The 20880-nt window shown below is 44.4% G+C and overlaps 1 protein-coding gene across 8 annotated transcripts in view; it reads left to right on the top strand.

Annotated features, from left to right (window-relative positions):
• PAK1 (p21 (RAC1) activated kinase 1) overlaps nt 1-20880 on the top strand; it is a 73554-nt gene that overhangs the window by 33423 nt on the left and 19251 nt on the right. For 3 of the 8 annotated variants that reach the window (XM_055702307.1, XM_055702304.1, XM_055702301.1), the window contains 6 exons: nt 8810-9020; nt 14724-14824; nt 16248-16395; nt 17518-17555; nt 19456-19572; nt 19893-20067. In XM_055702307.1, the coding sequence (XP_055558282.1) occupies nt 8831-9020; nt 14724-14824; nt 16248-16395; nt 17518-17555; nt 19456-19572; nt 19893-20067 (769 nt within the window). In that variant the 5' untranslated portion in view covers nt 8810-8830. Of the gene's footprint in view, nt 1-1853; nt 2310-2699; nt 2851-4493; nt 4798-8279; nt 8415-8809; nt 9021-14723; nt 14825-16247; nt 16396-17517; nt 17556-19455; nt 19573-19892; nt 20068-20880 lie in introns of those variants that run through there. The other 5 variants (XM_055702303.1, XM_055702302.1, XM_055702305.1 and 2 more) reach the window with 5 other exon arrangements.

The raw sequence follows: 20880 nt of genomic DNA, 5'->3' as shown, positions 1-20880 counted from the left end.
AAGATATTGAGGAAAACCTTGCCTACTATTTCTGCTCCTGTTATTAACTTCTACTTGTAATTACACAGTGCCTTAAAATGGGCCTGCTACAGTAGTAAGTGATGTTCTTATGTTTCCTTTTATTCAGGGGAGTAAAAATAGTTCGCTTGGTTCATGGGCTTTATTTAACTGAGCACTAATGCAGAGTTGTGTCGCAATATATTGCAGAAACAGCAGTTCCTTTGTACCAGTCCTATAGAGCTTTCTTCTCTCAACTGGCAAACAGTAAGTACGATTGGGATCTGAATAAATGATGCGATAAAAGGCCTGATGGTACCTCCTAAAAACTAACTGCTGCTCGTTAAATTAAATGATGATGATGATTCTTAATGGACTCGTGAATGCTCTGCAGCCCATTTGGGTACAAGTAAGGAAGTCTAGGAACACCAGACCCTTGCCACAGTATACTTACTGCACTTACTTCTGTACGTACTGGGATTATAAAGTAGGTACAAAAGGTGTTTTGCTAGATAGCATGTAATTATAAACACAGAGCTGATGCTCTACTAGCAAGGAGGGCTCCTCTGTGAAAGCTCAGTTAGGTGGAAACCCAAAGCTACCATAGGCTTTTTCACTTTTCCTTTGAAATGAACTGCTTTTGGAGCATCACATGTATCATAATTGAAGAAGTAATCGTAAACTTGAAGCAGATTTATGTGCAGCTCTCAAATTGTCTTTACTGATGCTAAATTAGCTCTTTCAGTTCTGGGTATTTGACTGTGCTCTCCTTGCCTCTTAAAACAGTTTGTCTACAAAAAGCTCCTGTTTGATGCAGAGCTTATTTTGTCTTGGGAGAATTTTTCTTTCTTCCTCTTTCCCCAACTTTGAAGAAGAACCAAAACTCTAACAAAGCAATGTGAAACCGAAGCAATTTTTGCGATTTCATTTAATTGAAAACTTCTGCCATTATGAAAATCCTGGCTAGCAATTAAGGGAATGTGACAGCTCTGCCAGTCGTTACATAAATACTACAGAGCACAGGGCTTCCTACTGTCATTAGCTGCAGGGAACACAATGGAGCTATACACAGGAGCGAGCTCTACTCTCGTAATAAATGTTTGCATTTCCAATTAGCGCTGAACTGTTGTGGCATTTCCCCCTCAGTCTAATTGAGGCTCTTGGATGGCTTCACCCACGAATGATGCTTGCGTTGTCTCCTTGCTTTTTAGTTTCCCAGTGAGAAAAGAGATGAACTCCCAACTCCTAAGACCAGCGGTTTCCTCTTCGCACATCTCTGTCTCGGTGTCTCTTCTCCTTAGAAAAACTCACCTTTTACAGATTAATGCAAACTTTCTGCTCTTTACATACTGTGGCTTTTTGCTAACCGCTGCATTATGGTGTCCTCTGTGTGGGGGATATTGTTGGCTTGACCTGACAATTTTCTAGTTTTCTGACGTATTTCTTACCCCCCACCCCCATTGCTAAATGTCAGATGGTAGATCTGCATTTAACGAGGTGTGGTTTTTGTAAATACCTACGTGTATTTAAAACACGAATACGTTGTACTAGGAATTAATCCACATTACGGGATAGCAGGGCTTAGTCTGAGCCCAGTGCTCTATGTTCATCTTCTGGATAGGAAACTTTTGGATGGAAAAATGATTAATGATTCAGCTGCTTTCAGTTACCACTGCTGCTAATGTGCAGTTTGGACTTAGAGCCAAGTAACTTCGGTGGTGAGTAGCTGGGGTGTGTTTAACTGCGTGTGTTAATATATTTTTTTTATGCTACATCTAGTCATTTCCTCCGGAACACAGATTTCCTCCAGGAAACGTGCTTATATGGGCTTTGGGTATGCTTTAACATGAGGCCTTTATTTTTCCCACCCTGCTAAGCAAGCTCCAACTCTAGTCGCTACTTTGACTTGTGTGGTTGCAGCTCTCTGCCTTCCTGCAAGGAAAAGTGGAACTGAAGCCAAGGCTGCTCTGTACTGTGCTGGAAAAGGGAGCCTGTCCTGACATCTGCAACGGGGAACTTGCGTGTTAAGGCATGTAGCTGGGGGAGGGGAGATGGTACTTCTGGAGATGAAGAAACAAGGAGGATGACTTGTGGACTGAGAGCTTTTTAAAATGATACTCTTGGTTCCTTCTGTCTCAGCTCAGATTTTCTTCTTTTTTTAAACACGGGAGCAATTTATTTCTCTCAGGCGGTTTAAAAACTGTTGGAATGGGGTAAGTGCTCAAAATGAGCAGGCTGCTGCCCAGGGAGAGGAACAGCCAGAGCTAGTCTCTGCAGCTCTCAAAGCATGAGCTACCCACCCAGAACACAAGGTGAGTTCACCCTGCGCTCCAGGTACTTGTGCATAGCTGGCATTGATGGTGACATGGTTATTTGGCAGTTAGTGGTGAAACAAGCAAAGCTAAGGCGAAACATGGCAATGTAACTGGCATCGCCCCTCTGCAGTTTTGGATTCGAGCCTAAGCTGGTGGAAAGGGCTTGACCTGCCTGGGTGCTACTGAAACCCTCTCTGTGTCTGGGTTACTGGCAGAGCAGTCATGCATGTGGCCACACCGTGGAAGCCGGCGAAAGCTGGGCCTTGATTATTTAAATTTTTTAAAAAAAAAAAATCCAGAAAGAAGCTTAACTGGAGTGAAAGGAGAACTCTGCGCTGTTGCTAGGAATCAAGCGGTTATAATTAGTCTCTTCTTCTTTAGAAGCATATCTGTGCAGTATGATGGGTTAGTGTGTATATCTGTCCAGGAAGAGATTTTACAGCTCTCCTGCCCAGAAGCAGCGCCCACTGTGCTGGTGTCCCTGTCTTCCTGCAAACTATGGGCTTGGGAATCCCACCCAGCAGTTTAGCTCAAACAGGTAGGGTCATATTAAAGGGTTTTTTTTTTTTTTTTTTTTTTTTTTTAAAAGGACCCTCAAGTCTCCGTGACTTGGAATTTTAAAAGCCACCAGTCTGCCAGCATTGCTGTTGGGTTGTAACTGGTCAGTCATCCTGGGTGTCTAGCACTATGAAATAAGGCTGGCAGTGGGGCAAGAGGGCAACCAGGAGGTGGCCGCCTGCCATGAGTGTCTCCTTTCCCCCTCCTCACACCCACCCACTCTGGCTGTAGCAGTGGGTACGTTCGCTTATAAACTTATTTTTAGTGATTATTGTTTTATTTCATTTAGCGGTTTCATCTGTGTCTTGAGGTGTTGGCAGCACCTGCAGGGGTCTAACAGGTAAATTCTAAAGGTAGATGAACAAACATTGCTGTTTCATGTATTACATGAAAACCTGGGTGCTTTTTTTTAATTCACATGTAAATGTGGGGTCTGGGCAGATGCACTGATAGCCCTTGACTTTTTTTTTTGTTGTTTAATTGGCACACTTGCTCAGCACTCAGATGTGGGCTAACTGGCTGGGGAGACAGCTAGATGCTACAGTTTCTGTTTTGTTTTGTTTTTTTTAATCACCTCTAAATGTGACAATCAGTCTGTCCTCCCTCAGGGTGTGTGTATTGTTGCTGCCCTTTTCCATGACAGCATGTGTCCCAGATCCCATCTGCTGTCGGGAGGAGGAAAAGGACACCTCTTGCCTTTTTTTCAGGTGGAACACGTTTCCTTCAGTGTGAGACTGTGTTTGAGACTTAGTCCCACATAAAGTAATAAAGAAAAAATGAAGGGGTGTCTTTTCATCCTATGTCAAAACCTAGCTGGTAAAGTCTGCTGTTAATTTTCTGCTGGGATTTGGATGAAAGCGTGACACACGGGGCGGGAATCTGCTGCTTGCAATGTGTTTGAGCAGAGCAGGGGACGCCTGTGCTCCTGCCTGCTGAGGTGGTACAAGGGGGAAGAAGGAGATTTTAACCGTGTGTTTGCACAGGCAATCTCTAGCCACGGGGTGGAAGGGTGCAGGGATACTGGTGTGGAGGTAAAACCGCTGTTCTAATTGGGATCGCCTCAATTAAAAGTCAGGACTCCTGCATTTTTTTGTGGGCAAGACACACTTTCCTCACCCTGGCAACAACAGAAAAATAGCATCTTGGAAAAACGTGAGATTCCCTTCTGGTAGTAGGCAGAGAGGGATAAACAGTTGCTGAGCATCTCTCTCCCCCCTTTTCTTGTTTAATATACTTTATTCATCTGTAAGTTGTAGTGAGTAACTTACAGCTACTGTCTTGCCAGACTGCATGAATTATAGATGGCTCTTTTATGAGTTTTCGTGTTGACTCCAGCAATTAGTATGCATTGGACATGGTTATCTTTATGGCATCTACTGTAGCGTAGGTTTCAGCTCCTCTGACTTTTTAATTGCTTTCTGTTTTAGCAATCAGTCATCTGCCTGTCTTGCTAAGGAATGCAAAGAAAACACAACTAGCTTGATGGAAACTTAAGAGTTCAGCATGGAGCAGCAGCTTTGAAATGATGTGGTTTAGCAGAAGGAAAAAGTACATAAATAGAGTATCTTTGTTCTCTTTCTCTCTCTTCCCCCCCCCCCCCCTTTGGTGTGTGCGTTACAGTAGTGCTGGAAGGCTCTGCGCATGTTGAGGTCCCGCTCTGCTAGATAAACGGCTCAGGAACCTGCACCTGTATTACAGGAAAACAGATCAGCAGACCTGCATGGATCTTTGAACTCTCAGACGCAGCTGTTGGCACCTGTGGGTGCCGCCTCCTGCTCAGTGCCTCCGCTTGCTCTGTCTTGAGCTGCCAAGTGGTTTCCTGAGCCTCTCGTCCCCTTGTGTGTGGTTGTCTGCCACTCCTTCCTGGCTGCAGAAGTGTTCCAGAGGTGTGAAAGGAGCGTTTGTCAGGTCTGCTGGTGAGGCCGGGGTAATCTAATTTAGCTAATGGCTTTCAAAAACTGATGGGGAGAGGGGCAGGGAGCATTTGAAGGCCACTGTAATTTGACGTATGGCAGTTGCAGGTTACGGTACCTAATAAAACTTTTCATAAGTCCTGTGTGCTGAGACCACTCAAACTTTCAGTTCAGGACTCCCAAATGGCTGCAGAAATAATAGTCCTACATCATGGCTATGCCTTCCTAGTGGTGTCTGTGGGGTTTGGTTTGAGTGCTGCTATTTTAATATATAGTAGTGGAGAATAATTGTGTCTGCAGCTAAAATGCATTCCCTCCTCTGACTCCAGCTGAAAAGTTCACGTGCTGTTTCATTGCTTCCGCAGCTCACTTAATCGTGCCGTGGAAACATAAGATGACTTTCTCCAAGCAGAGTTGTGCTCGTGTGAAGGGAGTAACTCGGTCCGGTGACGCTTTGCATTCCTGTTGGGATGGATCACGCCGAGTGACTCAACCTCCGTGGCGGAGCGCTGATGTTCCGCTGGCTGGGGAAGCACTTGCCTGGTGCTTTGAATTTGAGCAGAGCCCTGCACAAGGGGGGTGGTTTAAAGCCTGCTTACATGTGAATCGGCAGGAGATTATTTTAGGAAGAGGAGAATTTGTACAGTCAGCTAGGCTATGGTGAGGGAGGCGGCCACCCCCGTAAACTCTCGCTATGGCTCTGTGTTCCAGGCTCTCAGCTCTGCTGTAAAGCCCTGGAGAGGTGGCCGTAATTCTGCCAGAACGGGGTTTCATCCACATACTTTGAAGACAACACAAGTTTAAAGTATAATGATGCTGAGTTTGGGGATAGACTGTGTCACTGTATCACAGTGGAAGGTCTCATGTAAACAGATTTTTGGCTTTCCCTTTAAATATGTAGTGGGAAAAGGTACTTGGGAACCTTGTAGGATAGTGCTGCTATTACAGGGGATAACTTCTGTAGAATCAGTCTCTTAATTTTGTGGCTTGAAGGATTTCTCTCACTCCCATCTCCAAACATTAAGTAGCTCTTGTAACTCCAAATGTAAGACTTTGATGAGGAGAAAGATCTGAGAGCTCGAGCAATGAAGAAGAAAGGAGAGGGTGAACTAGAGGCTTTGCCCACGTGACAGTTGCAGTTATCAAATAGTTGTAAAACAATACTGTTTGTTTGTTAAACCATGTAAGTTCTCAGCAGTTACTTGCTCATTCAGGGAATAATGTTAAGATAAACAAGAGCTTGTACTGCCAGTGTTTCTAGCCCTGTGGTAAAACTGTATTGTGTGCTCTCCTTTCCGACTGAGGGATTTTGAAAAACCCTCTGATATTGAAGATGTGAGCAGATGTCCCTGAGGTTTTGCACTGGTGGAACTGAAAGTGAGGATGCTTGACATCCAGGGGTTTGTCTTATGTTTTCATGCTGCCTTGGTTTTTGTTTGTTTCTTTCTTTCTTTCTTATGTTACTCTTTCCCCAACATTAGGCCAGTCTCTGCCTGTAATCTGGGTGGTGGCGATGGGTGTCTTCTCCCTTCTTTTTCTCCAGCCTGCATTGCTGCTCTCTTCTCTTCCTTGTACTGCCCTTCGGTCTGATGTTGCCTCCATTCCCCAATACAGGAAACTTGACTCTGTTCCCTGCTTAGCCCTGTGCCTCTGACAGCAGGTAGCAAGGACTGATTCTCACCTACTCGCATCTCTGCTTGGTGGGAGAGGGACCCAGCAGTGAGGCAGTCTCCCCTGCCATCTCAGCCATGCCTGTGGCTCCAGGGAGACTGGCTGGTGGGGGAATCTTTGGGTGCACCTTTATTCAAACCCTTGGGGGGGGGCGGCGCGGGGTAAACCAGGGTGTTAGAGCTGCAAATGCGGTGCCTGCTCCTGGGGTGGGCTGTTTGGCAGGTGCAGAGCTGCGAACATTCATTTTCCTTCTGTTTCCTTATTTGCGGCATATTCCTAGCACCCTCCCAGCAATTTGTGTTCTTGTGGTTAAATAAGCATCAATGCAAAGAATGCAGCTCTTACGTGGCACTTCGGCTTATGTTTCACATGTTTTAGTGGTGCCAGTTCAGCACCAACTGCTGCCACTGCGATGTGCAAAGCCTGTCAGTAAGGCCTCCATATCTTCGTGTCGCACAAAGTTATGTGCGCAGCAGTGGCTGCCAAGTTTACCGGTTGGGTTTTAGTTTGGGCTTTTGTTTTCCCCTCTGCTTAAACAAGGAGAGTAGTTGTTTGCACCGTTTCACGGCTGGCACTTCTGCTGTTGCTGAGTTCTGCTCCGTTTTGTGCTGGAGAATGGCATGAGGCTAAAGCATGAGCGATGGGCGATGCACGGGGCATGTGCCAAAACACGCCCAGATAAACGCACAGCAAATTTCCCCCTACCCCTCCTGAATGCCCAGGCTGTCCCACCGTTAAATCAATACTCCACATGCAAGTCTGTCATTTAAAGTTCCAGTGCATAGTTGTGTTGGGAGGAAGCAGGGCTGGGCTCAAACCTCTTCCGAAGCTCCCTGTGTGTGAAGGCTTGTCCCAAAGCCTTACGGGCTGCGCAGTGCTGCCAGCCCTCCCGGTGCAGAGCAAGTGTGAAGAAACTGGGAAGCAAACAAGTGGACAAGAAGGTGGAGCTGCAGACCAGCGACAGCTTCGTGGGTGACAGCTGGGGAACCGCTGCTTTCAGCAAAGCCTTAACACATCGCTGCTGAGTGCCTTCTGCAGGCGTCCTTTGCCTGCCTTAGCTCCCTGCAGCTTTAAGAGCAGCGTGCCCTGGGTCTGCATCTTGCCAGTTAGGCTGAGCATCAGTAGCTTGGCCAAAGAAGACTTTAAAGGCTGGCTGGGTGGTGTGTGGTCATAGAACTGTGGTATGGTTGTGGGATCTCTTTGGGGTATGACCCAGTGCGGTTCCTCTAAGTCCATCCTGTGGAAAAGTAGCTCCCTGGAAGCTAGCAGTGACCTCGGCTTTGTAACTGGACTTCTCACTTGCGGCTTGCTCTCCACTTTTGACTTTCTGCTACCCAGTAACGAGCAAAGCATCTTCCCTTACTGTTTGTGAAATCTGTAAAGCTGTTGCACTGCATTTCCCACCCGAACAGAAACTGTTCCTGCTTTGGTCTTTGTTCTGCAGTTAACTCCCAACTTTCTTTTGAGAACATAATGCAAACAAATTCCAGTTTCCAGAAGGATCTCACTGCAGCCAGGCTGTGTCTGGAGTAATGCTGATCTCATTTGGGTGGAACAAACGAGTTGTTGCAGAATAATCTATTACCCTGTTCCAAAGCTTCCGTCTTCAAATCCGCACAGCAGGGATTATTTACTTAAGGATTTGTGTGTGTGTTGGGGATCTAGTTTTGTTTGACCCTTCCAACAGAACAAAATGCAGCCAGCTTCCCGGCGGTTTGAACTGCGCCTGAAGCGTGCCGCTATTGCAGAAAGGCCAGGGCGGCTCGGGATCAGCGAGGGTCATGGCACTGCATCCGAGGTGACGTGGTGCGGCTCTGTGGCTTCCTGCCTGTTGCTGCCTCCCAACCAGTTCAGCAGCCTTTTAGCAAAGGAGCCCGAGCGGCTCCATCGGAACTCATGGAGTGCAAACTTCAGCCTCTCCATGTCGTGCTGTGTTGGAGACCAATATGAACCTCTTGATGTAGTTTTTGGTGGAACTAGTATGGTTCTGAGAGGCTTTATGAGCTTGGCAACTTGTTGGCTCCTCTTGGGCATCCCTGCTCTTCGCTACCTTGTATTAATCATCTGGCTCCCTGCCCTGCACTTACTATCCATGGTTTGCTTGAGAACTGGCTGTATCTTGAAAGAAGCTTTTCCTAATGATCAATAACTGAAATGCTTGATCATAGTCACGTTAACAGAAAAAAATTTGGAACTTGAGTAGAATTTGTTGTGCTGACACCGAGTTTGTGTAGATCCGAGGCTACAGGCTGGTCTGCAAATACCTGCTGGTGATTCATTTGGCAGTGTGAAATTCCAGTTTACAAAAAATAAACCAACAAGCCTTCTTATTTCTTTTCTTTTTCCTGTTTTTAGTAACGGCCTCCCCAGCTGAAGATGTCTAACAATGGAGTTGAAATGGAAGACAAACCGCCCGCACCTCCAATGAGAAATACCAGCACTATGATTGGATCGGGAAGCAAAGATGCTGGGACTTTAAACCACGGCTCAAAACCTTTGCCTCCCAACCCAGAAGAAAAGAAAAGGAAGGACCGATTTTACCGATCTATTTTACCAGGAGATAAAAGTGCGGTATTTTGCCTCCTCTTATAAAACTTCTGTCTGAATGTTGCTCCGAATGACCTTAATTGAGCACCTGATGCTTAGTTGTGGTTTAGGTTTTAGAAAATGTTGTGTGTTTGTTTCCTGTACAACTGTCTTGGTCATTTTGGGGTACATAAGGTGCTGGCTGTAGGTCTGTTTTTTTTCTAATGAATATTCCTGCCACATTTAATCCACCCTGCGTGCTCTGTTTCATGCCTTCCCCCCACCCCCCTTAAATTGTGATAACAGTGCCCCTGAAGACTGGGACTAGCTGTGCCACTTCCCAGACTGACTTGTCCTTAATGATCTTGAAAATCAGAAATTTTTGTACCAATTACGAGCTGGCCAATTAAAGTTGGCATCGGCAATTGCTTTGTGGAGAGCAGAGGGAGGTCTTGTTTGATTTGTTGCTTTAAACAGCAAATAATTTGAGTTAAGCATGACTAACAGGCCATCTCCTGCTAAGCCTGTCATATGTTACTGCGTGGTCATTTAGTCTGTTTTAGTGTTTGGGTCAGGCATTGTCTACTTGCCATGAAGAATAATCCGTTACTGCAAATTTTTGCACATTTTGTGTGAACTGTTGGAATTTTCTGATGTTACAGGGATTGTAACAGATGGAAATGGAGATAGGAACTGTGAACTTTACATGAAATGCTAATTTTTAAGATCCAGGATATTTAAAAATCCTCTCTCTTGCGAACCTTTTGAAGTGATAAAAGAAGAAAACCACCTCCATCCCCTAATATATGCTGGTTTCTTTTTATATCTGACCTATTTTTTGGAGTTCCTCTTTCTAATACATCAGCACTTTTGTAGAATCTGCATTGCAATGGTATTTGGACACTGGGTAACTAAATCAAGCCCTTGGTATCTTCAGCTTCCTGGGCTTCAGGAAGGAGGCTGCCTCCTTAATTGTTAGTGAAAAGATTAATGGGAGTGATGGTTTTTCTTAGCTAAATAAGCAAAATGTAGGTTTATTTTCTACAAAATACAGCAGCATTCATTATTATTTTTATTATTGTTGTTGTTATTGTTATCTAATACCTTCAGCAACTTGGATTTGTTTTACGAATGTAGATTTTTGAATCTGCAGTCCAGAAAGCCATGAACTCAATGTTAAAAGTTTGCCAGATCCTGCTTAGAACTTGTCATTATGAGTATTAATCCTAAAAAGCTGCAGGAATTTTTTTGTTGGCTTACTTAGGGGAGTGGGGTTTTTAAATCTCTAGGCTCAACAGTTGCAGAGAACAAAGAAATCACCTGAAATTTATAGGCAAGTGAAATACAACCTGAAATGCTAGTTTGAACTAAAACTTGGATTTTAAAGGAGAGCTGCAAAAGTGAACGGTTTGGGTGAAATCAGCAGACAGACTGCCGCTGATCTGAAGATGCCTGTGTTCGCTGAAGATTGGCCAATGTGACAGATGCTTCGAGGCATGAGAGATTTTTGTTTAGCCAAGCCCAGCAGAGCCTTCTGTTGCAATACACCTGCCCAAACAAGAATGGTTGCTTCTGTCCTCTAATTCCTGTCAAGAAAAAATACCTATAACGCTGTCACCTTCACTTCAGATTGGTTGATTTTCCTCTCAGGAAAGCTTCTAATCCATCATGACAACTGAATTCCTAGTGCCTCCTGCTGCTTAAGCGTTAATGAAATTCCCAGGTGTTCAGATACCTCTCTTTGGGTTGTGCCTGAGATAATTTGAGTGTTCTTAGTTTGACTGGACTAAGAGGCGAGTTGGTTTCCATTTAGTTAGAGGAATAGAATTCTGGGCAAGTCCAAGACCTCTGGATCTTCATCCAGGGAAGCCAGTGATTTGCATTTAACCTCTGCTGGGGTTGTAAAGAGCCTGTGAAGATCTGAAATGCTTGGTGGTTAATTTGGCCAGCAAACATGGACGTGGGCTTTTATGCTGTAGCCTGAGAGCTGTTGAAGTCAATGCTGTCAATCCCTTTAGCGAAGCGGTAGCTGTTTAGGCAGGGAACATTACTGGGGCAGGCACTTTACGAAGGATGGGTGGGAAAGATGGTGAAGGGATTGTGCTTGATGCAAAGGTGTAGCTCAAACACGTGGGGTCCTGCTGTGGAGCAGGCAACAGACTTGTTGAGAGCTTGTGGGTCCAGATCAGAGGAGAGGCCAGCAAGGCGAGGGGGCTATCTTGAGAGCATCTTTTAGAGGTTGCTGGGTCAAGAAGGGCAGTTCTATCTGAAGGTGCTTTGGAAAGTCTTTTGCATTGTGCTACCCCTCTGCATGAACAGAACTGTGGTGTAAAGGACGCATAGGGTTTAAATCCTGGGCCTCATAGGTGTTTGCATGCTTCCATTGAGCTATGACCCCTTGCCAGGCTGCTCTGGAGGTGTCGTGCTCTGCCTGCAAAATTTAGGGTGTAATTTATAGTCCTGATTCCTCTGTCCCAGCCTAAACTCCCAAAACTGACAGTTTATTTTAAATAATAAAAAAAACCTAATAATAAACTAAACACTAGGTGGGTTCTATCCAAGTGGATGCAGAGCTTCGTGACTTGGTGCTTTCAACAGGAGCTGTGAACATCTGAAGTTTCTTGGGCTCAGGGCTCATCAGTGTCCCAGCTGAGAGTGTGAATTTGGCATGAACGTGGCACGTTTAGCAAATCTGAGCTTTGCTGAGCTCACTCGCAGCTGCCTTCCGGAGGGTTTTACCTACAAGGTGACAGTTTGCAGTGCCTGGGAGCCCTTTTTGTGGTGACAGGAGGAGCACTTTACTTAACATTACCAGTGGAGGAGACCTTTCTCATCTCCCTATGCTTCGGGACGGGCTCACAGGCTTACTTCATGGTGAAACATTGTGCTTCATAGTTGCAGCCCAAGTTGCCAGAGCATCATAAGGAAACTTTAGGGGTGGCTCTTCTAACAGCGTCAAGCATGTGACATTTTGAATGAGAAGGTGGTAAAGGTGTTTGTTGGAATAAGGCCCGCCTACCACCAAGGGCTTTCTTAAACAGAGTTACCGTTTATGTTTTATTTATTTTTTTAATTTAAGATTCTTGAAGGCTTTTTGCCTCATTGCAAGGATAAGATAAGCACTGTAGAGGGGGATTAGGTGTTTAGCAGGACTGGGAGTGCCCATCTCTTTAATTCTTTTTATCTTATACCTGCTACAAATATCTGCTACAAAATGCAGTTATGTTATTAATGGTTTAATATGTTTAGGCTTTTAGATCTGTCAGAGTTTGGATCAAAACTTTCTGAAGTTCATTGTCCCCTGAGACTGCTGAAGGAAAATCTCGGAGTTCCTGTGCCAGCTTCATGTGGTTCACATGGTGGTGAATTCAGGCTGGGTGCTCTAAAACCCTGAGTGTGGCAGGCAGGCAGATGTAAAAAAGGGCACAGAGCAACTATGGTCCCACCTGCTGTAACGTTACTGCTAAGGCAAAGTGATTTTAGCTTGACTTTGTGGTAGCTGTCCCAAAGAGTTGTTGAGAGGCAGGGAAAATGCAAGGGGTTGACATGCTGCAGGAGATGGTCGCAGGAAACTAAGGTGGTTGGGAGAACATTAACTGCTTCAGGGGGATGAAAACAAAATAAAGCCGTAAATGCAGAAGAATCACTCCCTGATTTTATATTGCGGTGGCGCCATACTGGAACTCTCTGTGTTGAACGTGAGCAGAGAGCTGGAGTGTTGATGTGACAGAGGCTGTTAAGTTATTTAATCAGTCCCCCCAGAACTGTTCTGTTCCTCTGTATAGGTGGGGCTAGTTCAGGCCATCATCTGCCTCTTTGGATAAGTTAGCAGTCAGCACTCATCTCCGTTTGCTGTTGAGTGGACGCTGCAACAGCTGGCGGCAGAGAAGTTTGTTGGGGTTTGCAGCAGAAAGCTCAGGCTGGCTGAATGCAGAAATAAAATTAAAAAACCCCAACAACCTAAGTGCATATTGACCTCTGGATAGCAACTTAATACCCTTAAGCTTTTTTAGGGATACGTTCAAATCTATTGTGGCAGTTGTCCTGGAGCATGTGTGGGTGTGCAGCACTCCTGCACCGTGGTGCTAGTACAGGTGCCCTGTTCCTCACCTGAGTGATGGGCTTCTGGGCTGAGCTGGGGAATGGACTGAGCCTCTAGAATATGGTGCCTCTGATGGCTGGCTCTGCATCTCTCTTCCTCTTGCCTTCCATCCACCGCTAGTGCGTGCAGCTCTTTCTGTATACCTGCTGGATGCAGCTGCTTGTTCCCTTTCTGGCAGGCTTCCATACTGCAGATGCTTACCATCTGCTAACCAGCAGCTGCTTCTATCTCCTTCTAGCCCCCCCTGCCCCTGGTGATGGCTCCTCCAGCATGGCACCTTTCTCTCCTCCTTCTCCTTGGCAACTCTGTCATTCTTCTGCGATTCAGCTTCCCCCATCCCCTTTGTTTGAAAAAGGGATCGAAAACAATCTGTTCCATCTTCACGTCCCAAATCTGATCCTTTTCTTCCTCCAAAATGACTCTTGTGCAGCACTAACTCTGTAATGACACAGAGAACGGTGCCAGAGCTGGCACTGAAGGGAACAGGATTTGGTCCTTTGGGGCAAGCCCTGACCATCTCTGCACAACTAACCACTATCTTAAATAACTGCAATATTGAGCATTAGCCTCACGGGTTTCTGAGGTACCTGGGGTTTGGTATTCATGTTGCCAAAAACGCACTGGAGAATGTCAGCCACGAAACAAATTCTGTTTGGCTTGAGATAAAAAAGTTAGCAGGTGGAAAACATAAGTGGTTTAGTCACCTTCTCCTGGCTCTGCTTATTTTATAACTGCAAGCAGCAGCAAATCTGAGTAGAATGTGCTTTGTTCTTAAACTGATCCTGATTTCTTGAGTACAGTAAATATTAAAAGGAAGGTGGAGTCCTTAATCATCATAAATATGGATGAATTTAATCCAAGGCATAATAATAATCTTGTTTGAAGACCTGACTTTAAAATGTGCAGGGTGCATCTGCTTTGCTTTATTTCCTTTCCTGTTTCTTCATGACTTCTGCTCCTCACCTGCCGGATTCTGCCCTCTTGCTCCGCGTCTTCAAAGCTTCTTATTAAAACCACATTTAGTTCATTTTGTGAGCAGTAAAATATAAATGATTTTGCTCATATAAGCTTTTGTAGCAGAAGCACACATGTTAAACTTGGTTTTCTTCATAAACTCTGTTTTGCAGAAGCAGCGTGAAGGAAGCAATTTATAAGCTGCGCTTGTAGTTAATTTTGTCCCTGTCAATATGAGAAGCAAGTGTATATTTAACAGCACATAATTTTTTTTTTTAAAAAAAGTTGATTAAAACAATGAATAAAAAAATGTGTTCAAAATTGCATGGCTTCCACTTACTGCCACTGTAGTGCTTTTGACTCAGACCTTCATAAGTTCGAGTGAATATTTTAGGTAAATAGCTCTTGTACTGTTGAGTCTAGCCCTACCAGTTGATATTTGAGGTACCCAAAATATCAGTTTCCTTGTCTTATCCTTGTCCTGCGTTACAGGACTTTTATTTCTGTTGTCCACTCGCTGTGGCTGCTCTTAAGTAACAAATTTTTTAAATTTGCAGTTTGTCTGCCTTAGATCGAAATCCTGTGACTAGCAAAAGGGGCATGCGGTTGGGTAGGTGAACTTGAACTTATTGGGGAGATTTTATTTCTTGATGGATTTATGGATTTTGTTGTTATTGTCTCTTCCAGCCAATAAAAAGAAAGAGAAAGAGCGGCCGGAGATCTCCCTCCCTTCAGACTTCGAACACACGATTCATGTGGGGTTTGATGCAGTCACGGGAGAATTCACAGTAAGTGAATCTGGAGGAAGAGAGAACTCTGTGGTTTGGCTTATTGCTGGGAGGAGCCAAGACCCATTAATCTTTTATATAGTAATGCTGGAAAGGCTATTACCATCATCTATTTTGCTCTCTTTTGAAACACATCTGCAGAGGTTACCCACTCGTTCCTGCTGAAAGACTGTCAAACTTGGCACATCCTGGGAGCTGGGCTGCCAGCAAACTTTTCCTTTCCCGTTTTTTCGGTGATATGGACACCAAAACATGGTTTATCTCTCCACCCTTCCCCTCCCCTCCTCTTCTAGAGCTGGATTAGGTTTACAGCGTAGTCTGTGTCCACCAAGAGTTCCCCTTTAGGGCAGACACAGCTGTGCATAACTACTTATGACAGAATATGTATGTGCTGTCTTGAGGCTAAATGTCAATTAAAAAAAAAAAAGCATAAAAGCATCTGGCATGCAAAGTACTATGAAGACAAGGGTTTTAATTAATCATATTATTATTCTTGATTGTGAGATAGTATTTCATAGCAGCAGCAGTTGTTTGTGAGCAAGCTGTTTTGACCTGTCTTTAATACGCTGCTTTTCAGGGGCTTTGCTCCCCTAACCTGAATCATGTGTACAGTTGTGTTTTGCATTTCAGTCTCTAGACTTGCCCGAGTTAGCCTAGATGTACCAGTGGGGCACTACCTCAGCGCTGTATCCAGCCCTCCTTTTGGACAAGGAGAGAAACTTTATTGATAAAGGATCCAAGTCACTTGCCACTTCATCTACACAGACTGTTATTCTTGCTGGCGATGAAAGGCACGAGTCTGGTTGTACTCCAGGTGTATTTATTTTCTGGCTGAAATGATTGTCCCTGTAACGGAATTCTGAGCTTCATACGTGAAGTTAACACCTCTGCTTTCCCAGCTGTGGTTACAACAGGCACCAAACCACTATTACCAAAGAACTCTAGGACTGCAACAAGACTCAAATGATGTTGCGTGTCTGTTGTGCTAGATGCTATACACTGTGTGCTACTTCTGTGGTCTTTCTTGGATATATAAATGTACGTATCTCTATGGATGAAGGTGGTTTTGTTTTTTTTTTTCTTGCTTGAGGCTATTCCCGAGCTGCAGCATTTGGGTCTGCTCCTGTCTGGTTTTTGCCTTTTGGTTTTCCAGGGACCTGGGACTCACCCAGAGCCCCATGAGCAGAGTGGCATTTGCATGTCCACGTAAGGAACAAGTGACTTGTAACACAGGCAGTGGCTGGGAAGGTAGTGACCCACCGTCTCTTCCTTTCCTTTCCTCTCCTCTCCTGTCCTCTTTTCTCCCCATTTCCCTCGCAGCACAGCATAACTCCAGGAACTGTGGCAGGACTGCAGCTGTGGCTGTGTGTGCTATGAGCTATGGTAGGCTAGCTGTGGGCTAACGAGGTATGTGTCCCCACAGGGAATGCCAGAGCAATGGGCGCGTTTGCTGCAGACTTCCAACATCACCAAGTCGGAGCAGAAGAAGAATCCCCAGGCAGTGCTGGACGTGTTGGAATTTTACAACTCCAAGAAGATCTCCAACAGCCAGAAGTACATGAGTTTCACAGGTACGTGGTGATTGTGTCATGCAGCTGCTTTGTCCAGCTTTCCATTATCATTGCATGTGGGGATTCTTTCGTTTAATGATTAAGTAGATCTGTCTTTTCAAGCAAGATGTGAATGAATTTCTCTGGCTGCTCAAGCACCCCTCTTCCTGTGAAATGTTCATCCTGATGCCCAGCATAGCTGCAAAAGAGGTCAATCAATTAGCTGAATCCCCAAAACACATTGGTTTTCTGAAACTTACAGTCAGCACCTGGAAGGCAGATCCCAGAGTGTTGGTGTTGCGATCCCAGTGATGAAAACCCTAAAGAAAACAGGCAGCTAAATTTTGCGCTAGTTTCAGTTTCCAGCATGGCTGTGGATGTTGCTTCGTGCATGCTCGGGGTGAGGGTCTTTCTGTTCCCACGTGCCATGATTGAGGAATATGTCTGTTGTTAATGCCTGATAACTGCTGGCTGGATTCCTCTAAAAATCAAAGCTGCTGAGGTTTTGTGCCTTCTTGGTATGGAATACCTGCTCACTGGATGATTCCTGCAACCATTGCTCACCACTCCTTTTCCCTTTCAACTGTAACTCCTTCCCTTTCTAAATATTAACCCCTGCTTTGGCTCTTTTAAGAGGACAGAGCCATGTCACCAGAACTGGGATTAATTAGGAAGGCTCCAGGCAGGAATAAAAGCACAAATCTTCCCCATATGGGCCTGGAGAGTCCAACAAAACCCCACGGGTTGGCTTGTGGGGTCCTATGTTGCTATTTCAGGAAGTTTAGGTGGCTGAGACTGGAACATCTTGCAGGTCTTGGGCTAGCTACAGTGCCTCTGTTGGTATTTAACCCACTGAAAATATTTTGTATATATGGATGGAGGACAGTCTTCATTCAGGTGTTGCTCTCAGAGATTCCACCCTCCTGCAGCAGGGATTTGGGCCAGCTGCATTTGTCTGCACAATTCTTTTACCCTCTATTCCCGTATCTGCTGGGTGTCAGCTTGTTCTGGGGAGCTGACGGTAATGCCTAGGTTTAGGAGCAGCCCTTTTTCCTGCCCCTTCCGAAGGGATCTTGTCCCTTTCTCCTCTCCCCGCTGCTGCTGCGTTTACAATTCATAATGGCATTACTTTGTCTTTTACAGATAAATCGACAGAGGATTACAATTCATCAAATACGTTGGTAAGCCTTATACTCACGTTCTGCCTCGAGCTTGGGGATTTAAAATCTTGCGTGTGAACTTTTCGTTTGTGTAGTGTTTTAAAATCGGAACATTATATATTTGTATAGTGCATACGTGTTTATAAAAACAGGCATGCTCCTTTCACTTTATTTGCAACTGTAGGAGAATTACGTAGGCAGAAGTAGCTTTTGTTAGCTAATAGAAATTAGTGAATTAATGAATAAAATAATTTGGTGGTTTGTTTTTTTTTCATAGAAGTCGATCTGTTACTGAACTTAGAATTTGATAATCACTCTGCTCTCAGGTTTTATGTCTCTGTAAACGTCTGTAATATAAAAAAAGTTTAATTACTAACCTTCAAGGTCTGATTGTCCCAAACTAATGTTGATTATTGTTGATTAACCAAACTAATCACAAGTAGAAAAAGAAATAAAAGGTTGCCCTCCTCTCTGCTTGACCTTTATTCTGTCCTTACCAGGGCAGGCATTACTCCCGTTTTGCTCTTTTAGGAGAGACAGTATGTTTCTGTATGTGTGTGTGAAATGGAAGAAACAAAACTTTAAATTTAAGATGATTCATAAACCCCCACAATTCCTTCATCTCTTGTTTTCTTACTGCTATGCCATTATCTAGAGTTGGCTTGTTCTGCTTCCCTCCAGAGGCAGCATATCCAGATCTGACTGCTTCAGACTCTCTCCGAAAAGGAGAACGTTTCTGCCGTTGTTCATTATTACATGTCATAGTACATCAATCCTCAGGAGTTTAGAATATCTGAGGCTGTTAGATTTTAAAGTAAAAACTGAAAAAAACAGTACTTACCAGTCTACTGAGAGAGCCTGATGTTTTTGAAAGACACTGGGTAACCTTTAATTTTGGGGAAATTCAGGGAATTCCCAGTACACAGGTGGTTTTTCTTGTTGCTTTTAAGAGGCTAAGCTTTTGCATTATGTCAAGTGCACTTTAGCAATTGTATATCAGGGTGCTGGTGACTTCAAGTATTTTAGGTTCAGTGAAATACTGTGTTGCTTTGCCCCTCTAGAAGGAAAAAACTTCACTTTAATTTTTTTTTTTCCTCCTGCCACTCTTGGGGAACTGATGATGCACAAGCAGAACTGGTCTGTCAGGTTGAGGAAGTTTATTTTGAAATGTTTATACCATAAAGGATGCCATGAAGTTCAAATCCAGTTTCAAATTTAAAAGGTTAAAAGTGACTTCGATTTCTAACCACAGTATTGCAAAAATATCCAGATACTTTTAACAAATAATAAAAAATCCTTGCTCCTATTTTCCATGAAATTTTCTCTCTGTAAGCAATTTTGAAAGGATTTGAAAAGACGTTTCCAGACTTTACGGCCAGAATCTCTCATTACTTAGTTCTCAGTCACAGTACCAAAGCTGATGTTAACTTGACCTCCCAGCTTTTAGAGAAAATGTTGTTTTGATCGGAAATAAAACATTTAAAGACTAAAATTTCCAGTCTGCATGATCAGGGTTTGAAGCAAGCAGCAAAACGAAAGAGGGAACATAAATAGGGACAGATATTTCCAAACACAGATGGTGGCCCTGGAATTGCTGCGTCTGCCGTGTGGGTGTTGGGAAGGCAGCGAGAGCGCCCAGGTGGGTCCTTAGGAAGAGGATTGCCATCACACGGGCAGATGACAAGCACTGTCTGAACGGTTGCATCAGGCAGCGCTGGACTGCACCTCCATTTCCCACCAAGGCTCAGGATCTTTGGGGTTTGAATTTTTCAGATATTGTTACTCGCTCGCCTGTTCTGATTGCTCTTTGTCTGCATGCACTTCAGTGCAGCCACTCTTAAGAGCTCAATCCAATGTTTGTGATTTTGTTCACAACAAGCAACTGAGTTTTTATTTTTGCTCTTTCTGTAACCACGTGCAGAATGTGAAGGCTGTCTCGGAGACCCCTGCAGTGCCCTCAGTGTCTGAAGATGAAGATGATGAAGATGATGCAGCCCCACCCCCAGTGATAGCTCCACGACCTGAACACACAAAATCTGTGAGCAGAAATACTTCTTTCAGCCCCTGCTGCTGCAGTCACACTCGGGTCTTGACCGTGACCCCTCATGCACGCTTCAGGGCATGGTGCTGAGCCCTTCTGGGGAGCAAGAGGGAGGAGGTGGGAGCCATTCCTTCTGGCAGAGCACCTCTGTGTTATTGCCTGCCTGTTTGGGGTGGGGGGACCAGAGAGCCTTTGCTTGGTGACATTAATTGTTAACAAAGTAGCTATAGAAACACATCCCTGACAGCAACAATAACAAGATGAATAGAAGTGTTTAAGTCTTCACCTGACTTGCATCTTTTTCTCAACAAAATTAGATATACACCCGCTCTGTGATAGATCCTATTCCTCCTCCTACCAGAGATGTGGCCACCTCTCCTATTTCTTCTCCTTCGGAAAACAGCACAACAGCGTCTGACATGCTGGTCAGGAACACGGAGAAACAAAAGAAAAAGCCAAAAATGTCAGATGAAGAGATCTTGGAAAAATTAAGTATGTCCCTATTTTTTTTTTCTTTAATTAAATTCCTGGTCCTGCTGTGTTGATTTCCCAAGATCTTAATAAGCTGAAATGTTTTGACATTCCCATTTTGAGTTCCCTTACTGAAGGCATTGCCTTGTGACTGTGTGCCAAAATTGGGGGCAGACGTGAAGGAGGAGAGAGCATAAATGTAAGCCGAGCACCTGTGATGCCAAGTGAAATCCCTAGGGAGTTACAAAACAAGCCCCGAACAAGTAACATCATCTTAACTATTTAGTCTGAGATTGTTCTGCATCGTGATATTATGTAGCTCAGGGTGGTGGATGATTATATTACAATGTTAGACATAAACTGTCTTAAAGATGGAGAGAAAAATGAATGCATCCCCAGATTCACTTTCCACAGTACCACGGTGTAAAGTGACTTGGTTATTTTAAAGTGCCTTAACGTTGTGGGTACCCAAATTAGTGGTTGTTTCTGAGAAAAAATTATTGTGTCTCTCTGTTGTGTCCTAGTGTCTTTAACAGTCCCTACCTTCAGTTCAAGCGCTCTTCTGCTGCCTGGTATTTTTGGGTTGTGCTGTGGCATATCCAACAGCTGACCCAGCTGTTCTGTGCAATTGGTTGTTTTTTGATTGATCCTCAGCCTGGGCCAGTTTTTATTAGGGTAGAGCCTTTCTAATTCTTTGAAGTACTAATCCTGTATTAATTACATACATGCCTTGCTTGTCAGTTGATGTAAATTGTGTTAGCACCGCTGCGGTCAGGCTGGTCTTGGCTGAGGGGATAACCCTAAAGGTCAGTATTTTAGGAAGCCAAGGCTAGT

The sequence above is a fragment of the Falco cherrug genome, chromosome 2 (assembly GCF_023634085.1).
Source record: "Falco cherrug isolate bFalChe1 chromosome 2, bFalChe1.pri, whole genome shotgun sequence".
Lineage (NCBI taxonomy): Eukaryota > Metazoa > Chordata > Aves > Falconiformes > Falconidae > Falco > Falco cherrug.
This window is presented reverse-complemented; position numbering and strand designations above follow the sequence as displayed.